This window comes from Chiloscyllium plagiosum, chromosome 11, assembly GCF_004010195.1.
Source record: "Chiloscyllium plagiosum isolate BGI_BamShark_2017 chromosome 11, ASM401019v2, whole genome shotgun sequence".
NCBI classification, from domain to species: Eukaryota; Metazoa; Chordata; class Chondrichthyes; order Orectolobiformes; family Hemiscylliidae; genus Chiloscyllium; species Chiloscyllium plagiosum.
The window spans coordinates 55,010,404-55,032,029 of record NC_057720.1 but is presented as its reverse complement, the minus strand read 5'-3'; the positions used below and the strand labels follow the sequence as shown (position 1 = coordinate 55,032,029).

Sequence of the window (21,626 nt, the reverse complement as noted above, 5' to 3'; positions counted from 1 at the left end):
TTGTGAAATGTCCTGAATCTTTAGTTCCTACTTCTTTATCTATCCAAAATTAGCAAAGTTTACATTTCGTGGAGTGATTAAATTTACAAAAATCAGCACCAGGTATTTCATTCTATCAACTCTGTCCAATCAGTAATGATACACATACTGTGCCAAGAGAGTGAGAGCGGTCATAAAATCCTTGTCTGTGGCTAGATTAAACTGGACCACTCACTGAAATGTGTAACAAATATTTACCTCTCACAAAGGTCAAAAATGAAGAGGCAGAAGGAACCAAAACCAATCGGCACAATTTGCTTCAGGTAAACAGACAGTCGATTCCGCTCATTCTGATCCTAGGGACAGAACCACAATGCAATGACAGTATACATGAACAAGAACTTAATCCGAATACTGAAATAAAAAAAAAACCAAGACTCTTAGCAAGAAATAGAATTTCCCCAATAGTCCAGAGTAACATTAAGTCAAGAAGCCCATTAGATTTGGGTTTAATTTCCAAGCTGCACTGCGTATCCAAACTCTGTTGGGATATCTATAGCCCAGTGCTGCAGAAGGGTTACATCTGAAACGTGACTTCTCCACCTCCTGATGCTGCGTGGCTTGCAGTGTTCTTCTAGCCTCCTGCCTGTCTACTTTGGATTCCAGCATCTACAGTTTTGTTTATCTCTAACCAGGAATATCTACAACTGGCATTCTAATTTATCCTGGGGTTAGGGAATTTAAAATAAAAGTCAGCCACTGAATTACATTCTCTTGGATATTTGCATACAGCAAAGGTTTCAATTAACAAATAATCTGTTAATGTTTGGGGTCAGCACTGAAATTAACTATTTGGGCCAGGCATCAACAGGCTCTTGATACCTACAGAATGGTAACATCACAGGTTGAGTCTTTTAAATAAAAAAAAGTTTTAAAAAACCATTGCTCCCCAATCTCTAGTCCCATAATCCCATCTCCCTGGTACCACATTTCAAATTGTTTCACAAAGCTGTTTAGTCTGCCTTTGTCTAACACTACCATGGGATGCTAAACATTAAGGGGCAGGATCAAAAATTAAGCAATTGTTATTAACAGCACAACATCATTTACAAAATAAGAACAGACTGGAGTTGCAAAACTCTGGATGCAGTGTCACTGTGAAAATGAACATCTTTTAAGATGTAACAATTCTTGGACTTTGATTATTTTAAATTGCATATACATGCCTGCATGATCCAAAATCAAGAGTATGAATCTTGCAGTAGTGAGACAGTCTGATACCAAAGGACAAACAGATGAATATTAAAATGGTACATTTATGCTCAAGTTAATGGATGTTTGTTATGCTGGCATTTAGAACATGCACCACGCACTGTAAGTTCATATCTAGCAGATAAATTTTGAGTGAAACTCTCTCTCCTTCATCCAACAATGCACTTAATAATTAACCTTATTAATTTCATTGAAACATCTGTGCTCTTCAATATGGTCAACTTACAGGTCAAATCAAAGGACAGTTTTACAGAGTAATAGTGTGAAATGTCAGTCTAAAAGCAGCATCCTACAGCAACTTAACTCCATCTATGCATTTGCCCAGCAGTGAAATTCATTTACCCACTCCTGAGTTAAGGAACTAAGAAGGAAAAATACAGGGAAAGAGGACACAGTGGAAAAAGGAGGAAGCTGTTGATTTTGTTATTGATAAAGTTTAATTTTTCTCCCATAACAATAATAGTAATAATGCACTGCAGACAGTGCACTGAAGTGCCATATTGTATTTAAGAACCTATTTATTAGATAATACTGTGCCCAGTTAGTAAAGCCCAGAAGCTTTTCATTCTAATAAAGTGTAGACTTCAGCCATTGCTTTTGAGTCAATTATTACAAAATATCGATTTTGCTGTATGCTCAGATGGGAGTGAGGCTCTAAAAATTTTATTCTACAAATCTGTCACCAAGAAACAAATCTAAAATGGAGACAAAAGATAACAGCTGAGCAATCCTAATAAAGATTTCAAAGATCAGAGAGGAGGAGCTTGCCTATTAACTCAACCTCAAGATTGACAATTCCTTTTAGCAACATTATAACACTACACACAGTAAGTAAACACAGCATTAGTTATAACCAAAATTCATTAACTTCAAACATCCACTGTAACCAAGAAGAACAATAAACCATGCCTCTATCCTCAGCAATTGTTTATGCACACCTTCTTATAGTTTGTTTTGGCACTGAAGAACACCAATACTTTCATAGGTTGTCATTATTTGACAAGAACTTGTCCCTCTCAGCTTTTGACTTCCAAGTGCAAGTTGATGTTCTTTATCCAATAAAGTCAAAGAATTACAAGCTCATTTGATCTACTCCCTTAATCAAGGACTAGCTTATACAATCATCATTTATACTGGCTCCAACTGCAGCCCAATTCCATAAGTTTCTCTGGCATAATCTACGGATTTCCCAAAGTGAATGGGTGACTTATTTTGACACATCTTGAGATATTAATAGGTTCAGTAAGTGGGTAAAAGGTTGGCAAATGGAGTATAACGTGGGAAAATGCAAAGCTTCATTTAGGAAGGGAGAACAAATGGGCAGAGTATTATTTAAATGGAAAAAAGCTGCAATACAAAGCAACTTGGAGATACTTGTGCACAGGACACAAAGTTAACAGGCTCAACTGATAATCAGGGAGGCTAATGCAACATTGGCCCTTATTTCAAGAGGATTGGAGTACACTGGAAGTCTTACTGGAACTGTACAAGGTACTGGTTAGACCACATCTGGAGCAGTTTTGGTCCCCTTAAGGAAAGATCGCATTTCATTAGAGGCAGTTTTGAGAAGGTACAGTGGGAAGATCTTGGGTATTCAGGGGTTACCTTATGAGGAAAGGTTAAACGTGTTGGGAGTCTACTCACTGGAGTGTAGAAGAATAAGAGGTGATTTCATTGAAACCTGTAAGATTCTTATGGGACTTGACAAGGTAAATGCTGAGAGAATATTTCCCCTCATGAGACAACCCAGGACCAGAGGGCATAGTCTCAGAATAAAGTGTGCCAGTTTAAGATTGCGATGAGGAGAAATTTCTTCTGAGGGTTGAGTATCTTTGGAAGTACTTGTTTCAGAGAACTGTAGGGGTGGCAGAGTCCTTGTGTATTTTTAAGGCTGAAATAGATAGATAGATAGATTCTTGATCAGTAGAGGAGTCAAGAGTTACTTGGAAAAGGCCGGAAAGTGAACGTGAGGAATATCAGTTAAGCCATGATTGTACTGAATGATGGAGCAGGTGCAAGGGGCTGAAAGATCTACTCCTGTTCCTATTTCTTACGGTCCTATGGGCCAGAAGCATCCAGGACAACCTTCGTTTACTGTCTCTGTTCAAAATGGCATAACTACATTCCACAAACTTCTCACTTCCGAGTTTTTAAATTCAATGTGAAAATACCTCCCATTGGGTAAACATGTATCTTAATCAGTCAGTCTTCATTTGAATTTGAGATAAAAATAAATAACTTGGCAACATTTGAAGCTGAGTAAGTGTGCTTCACAGAAAACTAACCATAAGGTGCTCCCCACAGAAGATAATCCAAAATGACAGCAACATTGCATAGAAGATCCCCTGTCGAATGTCACCAAACAGCAGCATCCATGTCCAGTCAAATCCAATGGAAAACCATTCCACTGGGATATTTATAAAGGTCATTGAGATTCCAAGTGCAAAGATTACTCTGTAAATAAAATATGAACAACTTTTAAAAATGCTACTTCAATAAAAGCCTTTTACAGCATTGTTTGGAAAGAGCTTGCATAACTATTACAGTAGCTGGATGAGTGTCTGTTTGTATCCTCAAAATAAGAAATGTTTTAATCCCCACCCATTTTTAGAATTTCACTGCAAAAATATCAATGATGCTTGGGGATACAACAAATCATTTCAGTAGCTTTTGAAAAAAAGTCCTTCCATCACTTATCACAACTTCAAAGCGAAAAAATAATTACCGTCAGATTAAAATCTTGGTGAAAAAAAATCTTACTTCATGCCACATTGTACTGAGATAGCAGCACTTTACTCCATTTTTCACATAATGGCATATTAAAAGTGGCATTACTTCAGATGCTTCCAGAGGCACACCCATCAACTGAACTCCTGAAGTAAATATTTTCAACAACTTAATTTTCTAATTACCATTTTTAGAACAATTTCCAGTTATGTGAATACTGAATCCCACTTCTAACACTAACCAATTGCAAATGAGAGCCAAAACAGATGCAAAACACATCTGTTAAGAGCCACAGAAGAGGAGTAAAGTGAGTCACAATGAACAACAGTTGGAAGATGACTACAGTAAAACAGCAGCTATGAACAGTCAACATGAAAAGCAGCAAACTAAACCATTAAAAATAAACACGCTAGTTAGCCATCAGACCTCTCTTAGTACTGGACTTACTTCTCTAAAAGAACAGGGGGCCGAGTCATCATTGTTATACGTCTCCAATACCAGATCATAATGATAAGAATACTTGGAGTCAGGAAGGTCTTCATTGCAAACCAGACCCTTGTGAATCCCCCATTCTGATGGATTCCCTGCAGAAAGAATCAGATTGATAAAGATTAGTTTAAATTGAGCAAAATGATAGGTTGATAAAACACAACATTTTAATTAAGCTTCTCAGAACTTCTCCAGCACTGCATATGGCATTAAATTTAGCATAACACCAACCAGTCAGGCTTGAAACACTCTCAATTCCATTAGTAGATAATGTTACATTATAAGATAAATGCAGGCCATTCAGCCCAATTGGTACATTGCTATGTTTAATGTTCCACACAAGTTTGCCCTCAACTTCACTCCATATGCAGAACTATTCCTTTATCTCCGTATTGTTTATCTTTCTATGCATTCAGTTAATTTGCCCAAATGATTCCTTATGCTAGCAGGTTTTACAGGCCACCCCCTCTTTGAGTAATAAAGTGTCTTCTGATTACATTAGAGTTATTAGTGACTATCTCATAGACATATCCTACCCCATAGCTCCAACAAGCCCCAGAAGTGGGATTCTCTCCATTTATCTGTCAAACCCTTTAAGATTATGCAAGGCATCAATTAGGTTACCCTTCTCCTTTCGAGAAAAAGAAATCCCAGCTTGTTCAATTGGAGATTTCTATCAGAGGCCACAGCTTTGACAGAGGAACGATGAAGGTTTTTACTGCCTTGTGTAAAAGTTAAGTTATCCAGTGCAATATTGTCCACATTAATCCAATGGCATCAGTCAACCGTCCCACTTATCCTACTCAAAACTCCATTAAAGACAAACATTATCCCTATTAAAAACAAATAGAGCGTAGAAGATGCTCTTTCCCAGCTCCCAAATTCACTCCCTTTTTGTCTGTTTATTTTGAAGTTTAACAACTGTACTACAGGCATGGTAAAGAGAGTTGAATAGGATTGGGGAGTGAGGAATAGGTAATAATTCACGAAGCACTGCTGCCAGTACCTGGGGCATCTGTTCCATTTAGGGAGCCTGTTACCGTAGGAAAGCAAAGCAGCCTGCACTGAAACCTCATTGGGATTGGTATCTTGGCAAATCATATAACAAGGCTTTAAACTAAATAGTGAGGAAGGATGGGGGCTTCAGAGAGAGGGCATTTGGAAAGTTAATAAGAAAGGACAAGGCAAAAGTGCAACTATGCAGCTAATGTTGACCAGAATAGGAAGGGACCAAGTGTATTAACCCAAGTGCAGCAGCAAAAGAAAGGTCAGAGTAAAGAAAAGGACAGAATTTTATCTGAATAAACAAAGCACTCAAGGTGGTGAATCGATATCACAAGTACAAATAAATGATTGTCTTATGATTTCAGCCATATTTCTGTATTGGCTAAGTTACCAAGGCTGGCAACTAAATAGTCGTGAATATTTGGCATTTCAGTTAAGAGAAAAAAGGTGGTGGGGTAGCTGTGTTAATAAATATTTGGACCTTTAAAGAGGTTACTGCTGAAAGTAGTTTACAGACAGGGTTTGTATTGCAAAAATTGTGCATGGTTTCAATCTTCAAATAGATAGAATGTATCAAATTGTTAAACATATCCTCAAGGCTAAATTCATAGGATGTATGTCAAGCAATTTCTTTGAATAATGCATTACAGAACCAACTGGGAAACAGGCAATTTTAGATCAGATAATCTGTAAAAGAGATGGGATTGTTAATACAAACTTAAGTTGAAATAGCCTGCTCCGCCATTCAATAAAATCTTGGCTGATCTGGTTGTGGTCTCAACTGGACTTCCCTGAATGCACACCATAACTCTGTTCCCCTGTCTACAGAAAACCTAAAAACAATTAACTATCAGTGTTAACTAACGCTACCCACTGAGGAAAGGAATCCCATTCTGACAACCAAAGAATAAAATCTCCTCATTATTTTAAAAGGGAAGCTTCTTATTTTTAAGACAATATCCTCTAGTTTCATTGCTGACCGACAAACGGAAACATTTTCCTGACATCCATCCTAGTCCTCTCAAGATCTTCTGATTCAGTAAGATCACCTCTCATTTTTCTAAATGCCACTGTGAAATGTTCCTCTAGGCAAAGTGATCATTATATCAGTTTGAAGGCAAAAAGCTAGATCTGAAATCAGTGTTTTGAAGGGATTTACAAAAGTATGGATACAGAGTTGGCTACAGTGGACCAGGGAATAGGTTTAAAAAAGGTAAGACTCTTAATATGCAGACCTTAAAATGAATTTTTCAAAAATCAATATATTGAAGGGAGGAAAGAATGACTCACCATTGTTGCTTAACTAAGGAAGTTAAGGACAGTATATGTTTAAAAGAAAAGCCAGATAATGCTTCAAAGATGAGAAGAATGGAAACATTTTGGAAGCCAGCAAAGGATGATTAAAAGAATTTGAGAGGGAGAAATTAGAATTAGGTTAAACTGGCAAGAAATAGAAAAAAAACAAGTGTTTCTACTAGTATATTAAAAAGGAGGAGACTAGCTAAAAATAAGCATTTATCCTTTAGATAAGACTGGGGAACTAACAAAGAGAAAACAAGGCAATGAGCAAATATTGTGTGCTTATTTGATGAAGATACAAAAAGCATGCCAAGAATGATGAGAAAAAAAGATCAAGGGACAAAAGGGAAAGTAAAACTTAAAGCAATCACAAGAGGCATAATACTATAGATAACTGATGGAACCGAAAGCTGACAAGCCTCCTGGATCAGTTACGTATCCAAGAGTATTAAAAAAGAAGTGCTAGCTGAGAAAAAGGCTGCAAAATTCTCTGTAGTCTGGAAAGATCCCTGTGGATCAGAAAATGAAAACCTAACATTATTTTTTGGGAAAGTCATATAGATGTACAGCATAGAAATAGACCCTTTGGTCTAACTAATCCTTGCTAACCAGATATCCTAAATTGATGTAGTCCCATTTGCCAGCATTTAGCCTACATCCCTCTAAATCCTTCCTATTCGTGTATCCATCCAGACACATTTTAAAGTTTGTAACTATATCCATCTCTACCACTTCCTCTGGCAGCTTGTTCCACACATGCACCACTGTCTGCATGAAAAAGTGCCGTTTAGACCCCTATTAAATCTTTCCACTTTCATCTTAACCTATCCCCTCTAGTTTTGGACCCCCAGACCATGTGGAAAACCTTGGATAATCACCCAATCATGCTCCTCGTGATTTTATAAACTTGTATAAGATCACCCCTCAGCCTTCGACGCTCTATGGAAAATAACTCCAACCTATTCAGCCTCTCCCCATAGCTCAAACCCTTTAACTCTGGCAACATCCCCGCAAATCCTTTCTGAACCCTTCTGTACAAAAAAGGAGAGAGACCAAAAGCCATTATAGACCAATTATCCTAACATCCAACATTAGGGAAGGGCTAGAATGCATTATTAATTGCATGTTATTGAATGATAGGCAGGTTTGAGGGGCCAAATAGCTTACTCATGCTCCTAATTAAATGTTTTTTGGTACTGGCAGCCTTCATGTAATGCACGAAGCTATTCTACAAGTGTGTGCGTCACAGTCTATCCAAACACAGACCTCACTGACATACAAATCACAAATTCATTATATTGACTACGGTACAGATGACCGAATACCAAGACAGAATAGTAATGATATCAATGACATTACCACCAGCCTGAGATCCTTGTGCTTTCCAATTTTCATGTTGATATTCTTCTTCTCATTGACAGGAAGTCGAATGTTAATCAAGTAATATTTGTGTGCCACACTCCCCAACTCCATGAAGGGAAGCAGATCACAATCATACAGTTGACCCTGACTGTCATGATGCTGTTCAAGACAAGAAATAATAGAATGATACAAAATTAGAATTTATTATGCTGCACATCAAAGTAACTGTCTAACAGAAGATTAGAATTATTCCTGCCTCGCCTCATCGTATCAACTGGTGCTACGAGAAAGTTTCACGGACGTTAAAAAGCGCACTCTTTATTTGTGAAACTGATATTAAACTTCAGTAGAAGAAATTAAGAACAATGCTGACCCGACCCAAATCCACATGATTTAGGAGCAAGAATCCTGGTTTTAGTTTTATTGATATGCAACTTGCTATCAAGATTTTTTCTTAAAGTGATCTCAGATTAATGTCAAATTGATTGGCTCTTGGGCAAGATCAACCAAGTGTATTTCAACCTGAGCTTGAAATGGGGTGAGGTGGGCTTTGTGATAAATACTCACTTATCTTTTAATGTTTATGATGATATTTTTGTATTAGCCTTAACTGTGATACTTGCCATGGGAAAGTAACATTTTCATGTGTCATGAGGATCAAACATGAAGAGGAGGCGCTTGCAACAAACTGGAGGATATATGCGTAGTGCTTGTGAAGTTGCACCCATTCAAGTCTAAGGACTCAGAAGGCACATCAGTGGACCATTGAGCTATCTGAGATTTCAGAGCCCTGGCCTCAACATAACATTCAGATCAGTTAATTTTGCAGGGTGGTAACTGGATAAAAGCATGAATAGAAACTTTGGCTGAGTTTTGCCTATATTTAACTGTCTGTGTGACTGTTAATTGTACTGCCTAACTGTCATTCTAACTAAGAACAACTCACTCAGGTCAGATCAAGACCTGGAATCCATTAATCTCATAGCCATTAATTTCAGTGGGGTATTGCATAACTGGTTCATAAATGGGATTCTATACATAATTTCGTTTGTAAATTGATTAGCAATAATGACACAGATCAAATAATGGAGAACTTTAAACGATAGATCTTCTATACATACAGTATTAGTAACACACTGGAGAAATGAACTATTACTTACCTTTGGAGATGAGAAGTTACAATTCAGTTTCCGGCTCTCAAATGAATGGGCCATCTCTGTCCATTCACTAAAGCGGTCATCACGATAGCCAAGCGAAACATCCAGTGTCACCACAGCTCCCTCGCCTGAAGACAAAAAAAATTTCAATTTTAATACTTATTAGTTAATTTTGGAAATAAATCCTTCTCTACATACAATGAAGCAACTATGACATAGCAACAACAAAATGCAGGGGCAAATGTATTTTCTTGAATGCACTTGCCAACTAAATAGCAGTATGTATAATTCCACCAGTGATTGTCTACACAGAACCTGTAATTAGGATTTTTGTCTCAAGGCACCAGTGTTGGCTGAAGTTTGCTTGCATATCTCTAGAATGGTCCAAGAGAAGGAGCATCTAGTTATGTTTAAGATTTAACCAAACTGGAGAGAAGGGTCTTCAGTTTTTTGTGTAGTGGTGCAACTATCTATCTTACATTTGCTGTGATAACTGATGTAAAAATACACACATGTAAAAAAAAACTTTATCATCAATGCATCATTCCAACCTCCTTTTCTCCAATAGCACCACTGCCAGCAACAGCCCAAAGGATACAAGAGATATTGAATAAGTTTTTATTTTTGAGTTTAGCAGAAGGAATTACATTACTGAAAGATTCTTAGAGGACTGGACAATTGGAGATGCTGCGACACCAGTTCGTCTGGTTATTTAGTCTAGAACTTTGGGGCAGAGTCGTTGGATTAGGGGTTGGTCATTTACAACTGAAAGAAACAGGATCTTTCACACAAAGGACTGTAAACTTTTTTCAATTTCCTAAAAGTGCTGCAAATGAGCAAGGGTGACAGATAAAATCTTTGGGCATTAGCTAGGAAAGTGGAGTGGTGATAGAAGATTGGTCATGATGTTATTGAACAGTGGAGAAGCCAGTGTACAATAAATAGGCAAATGTCAAGATGTTGCAAGACTCACATTTGATAGCTTTGCCAGATCTCCTTCACCTCTAAGGCATTGCTCCTAAAAGGCAGAAACTACTAGTTTGTTTTTCAGTTCGTCACAGAAGTCAACGATAAGATTTCTTTGATACTTTGCACTCACTAAACATCTCCAGGGATCTTCCAGCCAGAAGTGGAAGGGAGTTGAATTTTTTTCAGAGTGAGATGTAGATCTGATTGTTAATTTGTGAGTTGGATTTGTCAGAATTCAAAACACTCAAAAATTTGTCCAGGACATTCTAATTGGAGACTTCAATCTGCTATTACAAGTCAAATGCTTTGAAGGTTCAGCTTAGTAATTAAAATAAAAAACTAATTTATGACAAAGGGACCATTTTAAATAGCATTTGAAACAATTATTCTAAATATCAAGATTATATTACTGCTTTGAAAGAAGTGCCCAAGCATCACTTGCAGTTGCTGGGACTAGGGGTAATATTTTTGATCAGTACCTGCTCATATGTAGGTATCATTGATGCATGAAGGGACCAATTCAAAAATTGACATATCTCGGAATACAGATTTATTGGAAAATAAGCACTAAACAAATCATATTTTGCAACAAGGGCTTGGAGAGAATAAACACCACTATAATTGCATTATAATCTGTTTTGTTATTTGTTTCTCGATTTTGGTCTTATGACATGCTTTGGTAGTCCTAGTTTAACATGTGGTAGCTTCTATTAAAGCATAATCCCACAATTCTCATGAGAACATTCAGGTTTACTTGGATACCTTTGCTAAATGACATTAGTGGAGTATCACTGCAAAGTCTGGTTTGATTCTTAACCAAATACTGTATTCAGGCATACACAGCATTTTCCAGCAGGATCACTTGGAATGAAAATCCAACTGCTATTTTCATCTGCTCAACCGTCTAGGATAAAGCAAATTACCAGAAGAAAACAGAATAAAAAAAGGAACCCAGGTCTTTACCCAAAGGTGTTCAGTGGAGTGCAAGTGTATATACTACACATGGACAAAGCACCAAACACTGGATTTTTAGAAAGGCAGGGTTGCTAATGAGTGAATTCTGAAATCAATGCAGAAATGTAGAGCTCAATCAAAAGTAAGAAGAGATCGATGTTTCAGGCATGTTTATCGTACAAAGTCTGTTGGATCTATTTTTGATTAGGGCTAATTGCTACATACACTTTCCTTACGTATTTAATCAATATCGGCATAATCAATATTGACATTTCAATTAATTTTATAATAGGTTCTGGACACCTTAAAAAAAAAGTGCTGCAACAGCTAAGTTAAATGGCAGCCATTGCCAAAGTCTTGTCTGTCTTTTGCTCTGATTATTTGTATATTTAATACCAAATACTATACTTAGTTAGGAACTAATATTAATATATACCAGCATTCTTAAGTATTATTCCTGCTATAAGCTAATCTGTGTGATTCTCCCTGTGATAGAGGGAAGATCCCAACAGGAATAAAAGTATAAGGAAGCCTTTTTGTAATGTGCAGACACACCACATATGTGCAGTAGCTCCATGACACCTAAATCTGCCCTGTCATTTAAACAATTTAAATTCAGCAAGAATAGGAACTGTCACTATCTTGACTTGCCCTGAATGGAATATGAATGCCAAAGCAGCATTTAAAAAATACTCAGACTTTCACACTTTAATTTTTGATGACTAGGTAATTTAAACAATTTTAAGAAGGAGCCATTTTTGGCATCAATGCAACAGCTATTTCCATTTCAAAGTCTAGGCATCAAAGAGTTATTGGTATTACAGGCATCCGTCATCACTGTATCATGCCCCTGGTTTCACTAACTTCAAAAACAAAAGGAAAAATATATTTTTTACATAAGGTCACTTTCCAGAATGGAGTAATAAATATTTTAGTGCTTTACTTCCTTCTTTCCTTCCTACATAATTCTTTCAAATTGAACTAGCAAAGAGTTAAAAGGAAATCATTGTCAAATACGGATGTACAAACCCAAAGTGTTGCCCATAAAATGCCCTAGTTGGAATATTTCACGGCCCCAATTAAGCAACAGGCCCATTTCCTAGGAACACAAACTCTGGAACTATTTATTTTTTCAGTTCCAGCTCTTCACTACTATCCAACATCTTTCATTAACAGGGGTATTGAGTTTAATAGCCGCGAGGTCTTGCTGCAGCTCTACAAGTCCCTAGTGAGACCACACTTGGAATATTGTGTCCAGTTCTGGCCGCCTTACTATAGGAAAAATAGAGAGACTTTGGAGAGGGTGCAAAGAAGGTTTACCAGGATGCTGCCTGGACCGGAGGGCTTGCCATATGAAGAAAGGTTGAATAAGCTCAGACTTTTCTCTCTGGAGAGAAGGAGGAAGAGAGGAGACCTGATTGAGGTGTACAAAATAGAGTCAATAGCCAGAGACTTTTTCCCAGGGCAGGGTTGACTGGTATGAGAAGTCATAGTTTGAAGATATTAGGAGGAAGGTATAAAGGAGACATCAGAGTTCTTTACGTAGAGAGTTGTGAATGCATGGAATGTATTGCCAGATGAGGTGGTGGAAGCAAAGTCATTGGGGACATTTAAGTGACTGCTGAACATGCACATGGATAGCAGTGAGTTGAGGGGTGTGTAGGTTAAGTTATTATATTTTATATTAGGATTAAGTCTCAGCACAACATTGTGGGACTAAGGGTCTGTTCTGTGCTGTACTTTACTATGTTCTATCTCTTCCTACAGATTGTGCGAAGACATCGAGTCAAATAGTCAATCAGCTCTCATATGGAACATGGTCAATTGGAGGGAGTTCCTGAGATGTTGCATTCACCTGTTACACCACATTAATCTGGTCAGCAGCTTTTTTTAAAAAAAATGTTTATCTCAAAATCAAACTCAAAATCAAACTTGAAAGAGGAAAAAATTGTAGTGCTATGGAAAGGAAAGTTATTTCAGAGACCTGGTATGGACAAAACAAAAAGAAAATTTGCAACACAGAATATTATTCTGCTTGCAGAAGCTTATAGCATAGGTAGCCTCCATTCAATCCAGCATATCTGTGCTGGTGCTTATCATTTGAAAAGAAAAAAGGCTTTTCTTTTAAAAGAAAAGGTCTGCAACTCGTAAATTGGCCCGAGAATTCTTGCTGACATTCTAATCAGGATGAATGTTGAGTAATGAGACACAAGAATAAGTGAGAAGAAATACCACAGGAAAGTCAGTGATACAAGGTCAGTTAATATCGTCAACATACTATAATGATACAGATCATATTACAGAGATCGACTAGTGAAACACACTGGTCATTTTCTGCTTTTAGATTGAACAATCTTTGTTATCCATATATAGACTGTTATCAGTAATACAAATTTATCACTTGTTTGAAAATTTTTAAAAATTTTCATGCCTATCCTGAAGTGATTGATTGTACAAGCACAGGTTTCCTTTCCTAATAGCCAGTTGAGAGCCATTGAACAGCAACAAATATTAGACAGTGGTGGGCACTATACAGACACACTTTAAATATCTGCATTTTCTACAGCAGACACACACACACACACTACTTTAAAATATTTTCAAGTGTAAGATATGTAACTTTTGTCAATATGCCAACCAGCAGCTGGAAATTCAGCAAAGTGGTAACAATGGTTATTGCAGCAGTGGTTTGGGAGGGATTAGTTAAGATTCTCAAATGGTTTAAAGAGCAAATGCACTGCCTAGTTTTGGTGATCCCCACACCGATCCAGATTAAATTCTCAGCTCATGCTGATTTAGCTGAATTAGGTTACAGCAACAAAAGGGAGCAAATAAATGAATAGCGATTTATGCAAAAATATATAATGAGCACTCTGAGTTTGTGTTTACACTTGAACTACACGTTCTGGAATGTGCAGTCATGAGCAATGAGTCACAGAAACTAGTGACTATTTTCTTGATCCCAGAATATAATGCAACTTGGGAAAGAAAGAAGTGTTTTGTGGATTTTTCAGCCCAGTGACAAGTTCATTTCGCATAAACGTCTCCTCCCTTCTCCATTAAAATGTAGGCGCATAGACTGTCTAAGGCACAACAAAAATTCAATAATAGTTTAGAAACACTCCAAATGTTGGAACATAAAATCTTTTTTGTGAAGCTTTTCTTTGTCCAAGAGCAGAACAGAAAACTTTTTGTGGTCAAGCGCCAGATTAGTGTGAGTTCTCTTCAAGGCCTGGAGTACTCGCCAATCTAACATTCTGTCACTCCACCATGTCTGTCACCCCTGACAACTAATCCACTTCAACAGCTGTGTTATTGCTGGAGAGCTGCCAAATGTTGTTGAAGTAGAGTATTTATTTCATCCCGATTGTGTGAATAAGCTTCATTTCAGCCACAGGGGATATGATTGCTATTGGCAGTTTTTGCTAACTCTTATCAATTATCTTCCTGATCTATCAAGACGCATGCAAACTAAGCTCTCGATCCGACGGCCTGTTCAAGTATTTTGCAAAGTCTTTCAGTACAACTTAGTCAAATATAAGGCTCGATCTTCCTCCCACCCTTATGATTAGCCATAAAAAGCTCTCTTACAACTTATTTAAATGACCATTATTTAGGTAAAGCCTTTCCAATTGGTGCTGGCTAGCTATATACTGCAGCGTGGATACTTTCCTTGGGTGATGTCAAAAATGCCCAGCACTGTAGCAGGAAACACTGTGATGGAAATAGGAGTGCGTTTTTCAATATCAGTTCTTCCAAAATCTCAACTATCTGTAAGAATAATAGGGTAGTTATGGTAGGGGATTTTAACTTTCCAAACATCGACTGGGACTGCCATAGTGTTAACGGTTTAGATGGAGAGGAATTTGTTATGTGATTACAAGTCAATTTTCTGATTCAGTATGTGGATGTACCGACTAGAGAAGGTGCAAAAACTTGACATACTCTTGGGAAATAAGGCAGGACAGGTGACTGAGGTGTCATTGGGGGAGCACTTTGGAGCAGACGACCATAATTCTATTCGATTTAAAATCATGATGGAAAAGGATAGTCCAGATCTAAAAGTTGAAGTTCTAAATTGGAGAAAGGCCAATTTTGATGGTATTAGGCAAGAACTTTCGAAAGCTGACTGGGGGCAGATGTTCGCAGGGAAAGGGACGGCTGGAAAATGGGAAGCCTTCAGGAATGAGATAACGAGAATCCAAAGAAAGTATATTTCTGTTAGGATAAAAGGAAAGGCTGGTAGGTATAGGGAATGCTGGATGATTAAAGAAATTGAGGGTTTGGCTAAGAAAAACATGGAAGCATATGTCAGGTATAGACAGGATAGATCGAGTGAATCCTTAGAAGAGTATAAAGAAAGTTGGAGTATACTTAAGAGGGAAATCAGGAGGGCAAAAAGGGGACATGAGATAGCTTTGGCAAATAGAATTAAGGAGAATCCAAAGGGTTTTTACAAATTCATTAAGGACAAAAGGGTAACTAGGGAGTGAATAAGGCCCCTCAAAGATCAGCAAGGCGGCCTTTGTGAGGAGCCACAGAAAATGGGGGCGATACTAAACGAGTATTTTGCATCAGTATTTACTTGGAAAAGGATATGGAAGGTACAGAATGTCGGGAAATAGATGGTGACACCTTGCAAAATGTCCAGATTACAGAGGAGGAAGTGCTGGATGTCTTGAAATGCAAAAAGGTGGAATAATCCCCAGGACCTGATCAGTTTACGCTAGAACTTTGTGGGAAGCTAGGGAAGTGATTGCTGGGCCTTTTGCAGAGGTATTTGTATCATCACTAGTCACAGGTGAGGTGCTGGAAGACTGGAGGTTGGCAAACGTGGTGCCACTGTTTAAGAAGGGCGGTAAAGACAAGCCAGGGAACTATAGACTAGTGAGCCTGACCTCGGTGTGGGCAAGTTGTTGGAGAGAATCCTAAGGGACAGGATGTACATGTACTTGGAAAGGCAAGGACTGATTAGGGATAGTCAACATGGCCTTGTGCGTGGGAAATCATGCCTCACAAACTTGATTGAGTTTTTTGAAGAAGTAACATAGAGGATTGATGAGGGCAGAGCAGTAGATGTGATCTATATGGACTTCAGTAAAGCGTTCAACAAGGTTTTCCACGGGAGACTGATTTGCAAGGTTAGACCTCACGGAATACAGGGAGAATTGGTCATTTGGATACAGAATTGGCTCAAAGGTAGAAGACAGAGGGTGGTGGTGGAGGGTTGTTTTTCAGACTGGAGGCCTGTGACCAGTGGAGTGCCACAAGGATCGGTGCTGGGTCCTCTACTTTATGTCATTCACATAAATGATTTGGATGCGAGCATAAGAGGTACAGTTAGTAAGTTTGCAGATGACACCAAACTTAGAGGTGTTGTGGACAGCGAAGAGGGTTACCTCAGATTACAACAGGATCTTGACCAGATGACACCAAAATTGTAGGTTTAGATTAGATTACTTACAGTGTGGTAACAGGCCCTTCGACCCAACAAGCCCACACCGATCCCGAAGAGCATCCCACCCAGACCCATTCTCCTACATCTAACACTACGGGCAATTTAGCATGGCCAATTCACCTAACTTTTGGACTGTGGGAGGAAACTGGGAGCAAACCCACGCAAACACAGGGAGAATGTGCAAACTCCACACAGACAGTTCCCTAAGGCGGGAATTCAACCCGGGTCTCCGATGCTGTGAGGCAGCAGTGCTAATCACTGTGCCACCATGCTGCCCAAAGGAGGTGTAGTGGACAGCGAAGAAGGTTATCTCAGATTACAACAGGATCTGGACCAGATGGGCCAATGGGCTGAGAAGTGGCAGATGGATTTTAATTCAGATAAATGCGAGGTGCTGCTTTTTGGGAAAGCAAATCTTAGCAGAACTTATACACTTAATGGTAAGGTCTTAAGGAGTGTTTCTGAACAAAGAGACTTTGGAGTGCAGGTTCATAGCTCCTTGAAAGTGGAGTCGCAGGTAGATAGGATAGTGAAGAAGGCTTTTGGTATGCTTTCTTTTATTGGTCAGAGTATTGACTTCAGGAGTTGGGAGGTCATGTTGCGGCTGTACAGGACATTGGTTAGGCCACCGTTGGAATATTATGTGTAATTCTGGTCTCCTTCCTATCGGAAAGATGTTGTGAAACTTGAAAGAGTTGAGAAAAGATTTACAATGATGTTGCCAGGGTTGGAGGATTTGAGATATAGGGAGAGGCTGAACATGCTGGGGCTGTTTTCCCTGGAGCCTCGGAGGTTGAGGGGTGTCCTTATAGAGGTTTACAAAATCATGATGGGCATGGATAGGATAAATAGACAAAGTTTTTTCCCTGGGGTCAGAGAGTCCAGAACTGGAGGGCATAGGTTCAGGGTGGGACGGGAAAGATATAAAAGAGACCTAAGGGGCAACCTTTTCACGTAGAGGGTAGTACGTGTATGAAATGAGCTGCCAGAGGAAGTGGTGGAGGCTGGTACAATTGCAACATTTAAAAGGCATTTGGATGGGTAGACGAATAGGAAGGGTTTGGGGGGATATGTGCTGGGTGCTGTCTGGTGGGACTAGATTGGGTTGGGATATCTGGTCAGCATAGACAGATTGGACCGAAGGGTCTGTTTCCATGCTGTACATCTCTACGATTCTAAAAGCACACACTGGGATCATCCTACTCTATATGGCTCCATTTCATTCTAGACTGTTGCAGGGAACACACATGCACAAACATAGATTGGGATCTACTTTCAACCATTTGTGAGATTCATTCCTGATTGGAACACTTTTGTTATGCCAGGTGAAGATTATACTCTGACAAATTGGACACTTGGACTCCCACAGAACAGTGCTCCAGAACCTAATGCTTGGATGCTGCAAAGTCAAATAAAAGTAAAAACATCCAGAAAGGGAAACCGGATTAAAGATAAGAGTACTGTCCTAATAGATCAGTAGATAAAAATACAGACATTGGATAAAAAGAAAATCGAAACAAAAAGTAATAATATTTTTCGGGTTATTCTGGGTTATCCTTAGCTAGTGGAAAATAATGTGCACGCACATTCAGACCAGTGTCAAGAATTTTAATCCGTACCCAAATAAATAAAAGACTTCTTCTCAATTTCCTATCCCTACATTGGAGGGCAATGAAAACTAAGAAAATCCTAGATTTGAAATTTAGCCTGAGCTGACTCTACTGATCAGTTACGAAGTGTTACAATTACTGTGCAAGCAGGTTTAATTCCCCCCCTCCCCCCATTTATCTCCCCATCTCATGGCATCGACTTATAACAGTAAAGGTTTTTAATAGTTTTGTAATATCGCAACCAAGAGACCAAATGTTGAGCCTTGAAAACAAGTATGACAAGCTGTTTAAGATCAGGGTCCAATGCAAACAAATCACTGGAAAGTGATCAGGAGCCAGAACCCAATCTGTTCTTGCTGTACTCCTTCTCCTGCAAACCAGGATATTGAAGCTGATTGTTGTATAAATGTCACTGGTCAAATTCAGCTTCAATGATGAAAGGTCACTGACCTGAAACATTGACTAGTTTTCTGTCCACGGATGTTGCTGAACTAACTGAATAATCCTGACATTGTGTAGTTTACATATTCAACTCCAAAGTATTTTATTTGTAAAATATGTATTTTCCTGTACTTTCAGAACCCATACAGCAAATCTCCAGTGCTTTTGACTTAACAATCTCACAGGGTATAACTCTGAATCAAACCACAGAAGTCCACATGAAACAAAATTCTCCCCTTTGTGGAAAACAAACTTGTTCTGCACTATTCTGGATCCCAAGAAGAGCGTGCAACCACATATTAGCAATATCACTGACTGATAGCTAATTCCCATCTCCAGAACACACCACTCCCCATTACTACTCCAGCTTTTTCAGCTGCTAAACCCTCAAACATACCTTTGTTACCTACAGACTTTTGTATGCTAATACCAACCTGGCCAGCCAACCTGTGTCCTAACTCACATGAAATGCTGTTTACCCATCAACCCCATACTTGCTGACGTACAGTGGCTTCCGCTACATGAAGAAATGCTCCATTATTACAATTTCTTATCCTCTAATTCAAAATTTTACATGGCGTCCCCTCTTCCCATTTCTGTAATCTCCTCTAGTTCCAAAATCCTCAGAGTTCTTTGCTCTCCTCTAATTCTGATCTCATTAGCATTTGATTATAAATTGGTTACACCTTTCATGGCTATGCTTTCAGCTTTTGAAACTCCACGATGTGGAATTGCTTCCCTTAGTCTTTCCATCCTTCTCTTCTTCAATACCCCACTTAAGCAACTATATCATTTGCTCCATTGCAGCTTGTTTAGTTCCTCCCCAAGAGAAAATCATACATATATTCATTGTGCTCTGTGAAGCACTTCAGAACTTGCAAAGCACTAATGCGCTATACAAATAAAAATTCTTGTTATATCTATCCCTTTCCCACTCAATAATAAAATGAACCAATTTTCATAATGCAAATGTCTCTCTATCCTCATTCCAACACTTACTAATCTCATTGCCGATTTGAAATTCGATCTCAAACTGCAGAACAACCAGCAGAAACTGAAACCAGGAACTCATCTCAAGACTTTGGTGTGGAACATGGATTGCAAACACGATATCATTGGCTCCAATCTGTTGCTGCATAGCTTCAGAAAACTTCTGGATTTTCTTTTCACACTGGTTGGGACCCCACGGCATGAACCACTTTGATTTTTGATGATGCTTCTTTACATCCACACATTTTGTTGCAAGGTATGAAACTCCTGAAGTTGGACTTGGAGCTGAAAAACAAAAACAGAAACATGTTAGAAATGTTGCAGTTTTATAGGGATTAGCTTCCTTCTTTGTCAAATGTTCTCAACAGCTGGTTTCTGGATTCAGCTAGTTGCAGACTCTAATAATCTCTGCCACAGCTGGTTTCTGGATTCAGCTAGTTGCAGACTCTAATAACCTCTGCCACAGTTCACTTAAATGGCTCCTCTAAGTACTGTATGAAGACTAGATATCAATTAGATTTGCAACTACCATTCAATTTTCAGTCAACTCCCACTACACTGGGAGTGATAAAAACTTCATTGGCTCTCAAAGAAGTGCTGTTTCCTCAGCTTAGCTCCCATTTCTCTCTATCATCAAAATCAGAAAGATTGTTCAGATGAATCGTAGCATTAGAAATGCAGCGGCCAATTGACCAGAAACCAAACCTCCCAATCTACATTTAACTGCTTAGAAACTGTAAATTTTAAACCCAAACACTAAACCACAATTTCTGAATATGGTTGATTATTGATGCTTTAAATTGAGAACACAGTCCATGAATGAAAATTACAGAAACAATGAAGCTTCAAGGCAATTAGCTTTTCAGCAGTCCCATCACATTCTGTCCTTACTTGACATGTAGAGACGTAGAGAAATTACAGAAGCGCAGCCAGTGTATGTGGCAACTCTCCCACATACTCTCCCAAATAAGCATTGTGTGGACTGCCATCCTACTGCATTCTCCCCTTTCTAGCATACTTAGTAATACGTATATAATTGCTTATGGTTTTCATTTGCCAGAATGACTTAGTTATGAGCCAAATGGAAAAATACTGAAATTATCTGAAACCATAAGGTTTGCACTAAAGGGTGAAACAGTAACAAGAAGCCATACAGATGGGATTATCCATAAGGAGAATGGATAGGGCTATTTGAGAAAATGTTGCTCCCGCTGCTCCACTCTGTTCCCCACACAGGTTGGTTTGTTAAACGGCTGGATTGCAGTGTGGGTTCAACTCTGATACTGGCTGAGATGAAGAACTCACCTCCTTAACCTTACCCCTTGCCCGAAGTATGGCTACTCTCAGGTTAATCCACCACCAGTTGTCTCTCTAATGACAGAGTCTCCCTTTGGTGTGACAACTTTATTGGAATATGGAAATCACCACTGCAAGTGGTTCTAGAGATGTTGAACAATTTAAAAAAGCTGGAGCAGGGTTAGGATGATGGAGGGTTGCCATTCTAAAATGCTTACTGGTCTTCTAGCAACAAATAAATTACCAATGCATGTCATGTAGTTTCAACAAAATGATACTTAATGAGAAGGTATGAGAGCAAACAATTTGGTTTGCTATACTTTTATTAAAAACAAATAGAAAAACTTCAGAAAGGAATTCCAGATTTAGGGCCATTGCAGTGAAGGCATAGCAATCAATAGTGAAGCTTTGAGGTAGTATCTTTTCCCACCACAGCACCTCCCTCCCCTGCCCCTACATCAAGATCTTTCTCTGTAACTACAAGCAGTAATGCTTTTCAATGTGTCAAATAACAAGAATAACAATCCTCAACATCCACGTCCACTCTCCAGGAACAGAAACTTCCAGCACTTTCTATTTTTAATTCAGAATTCCAGTCACTGCATCGTGCCCTTCAAA

At 38.6% G+C, this 21,626-nt stretch overlaps 1 protein-coding gene across 4 annotated transcripts in view; it reads right to left on the bottom strand.

The window, feature by feature from the left end:
• Positions 1-21,626, bottom strand: part of wls (Wnt ligand secretion mediator) — a 79,078-nt gene that overhangs the window by 34,142 nt on the left and 23,310 nt on the right. For all 4 annotated transcript variants that reach the window (XM_043699374.1, XM_043699373.1, XM_043699372.1 and 1 more), the window contains exons 2-7: positions 19,722-19,997; positions 9,294-9,418; positions 8,131-8,292; positions 4,426-4,562; positions 3,537-3,705; positions 238-335 (exon numbers count right to left, since the gene is read on the bottom strand). In XM_043699374.1, coding sequence (XP_043555309.1) covers positions 238-335; positions 3,537-3,705; positions 4,426-4,562; positions 8,131-8,292; positions 9,294-9,418; positions 19,722-19,914 — 884 coding nt within the window. In that variant the 5' untranslated portion in view covers positions 19,915-19,997. The remainder of the gene's footprint in view (positions 1-237; positions 336-3,536; positions 3,706-4,425; positions 4,563-8,130; positions 8,293-9,293; positions 9,419-19,721; positions 19,998-21,626) is intronic.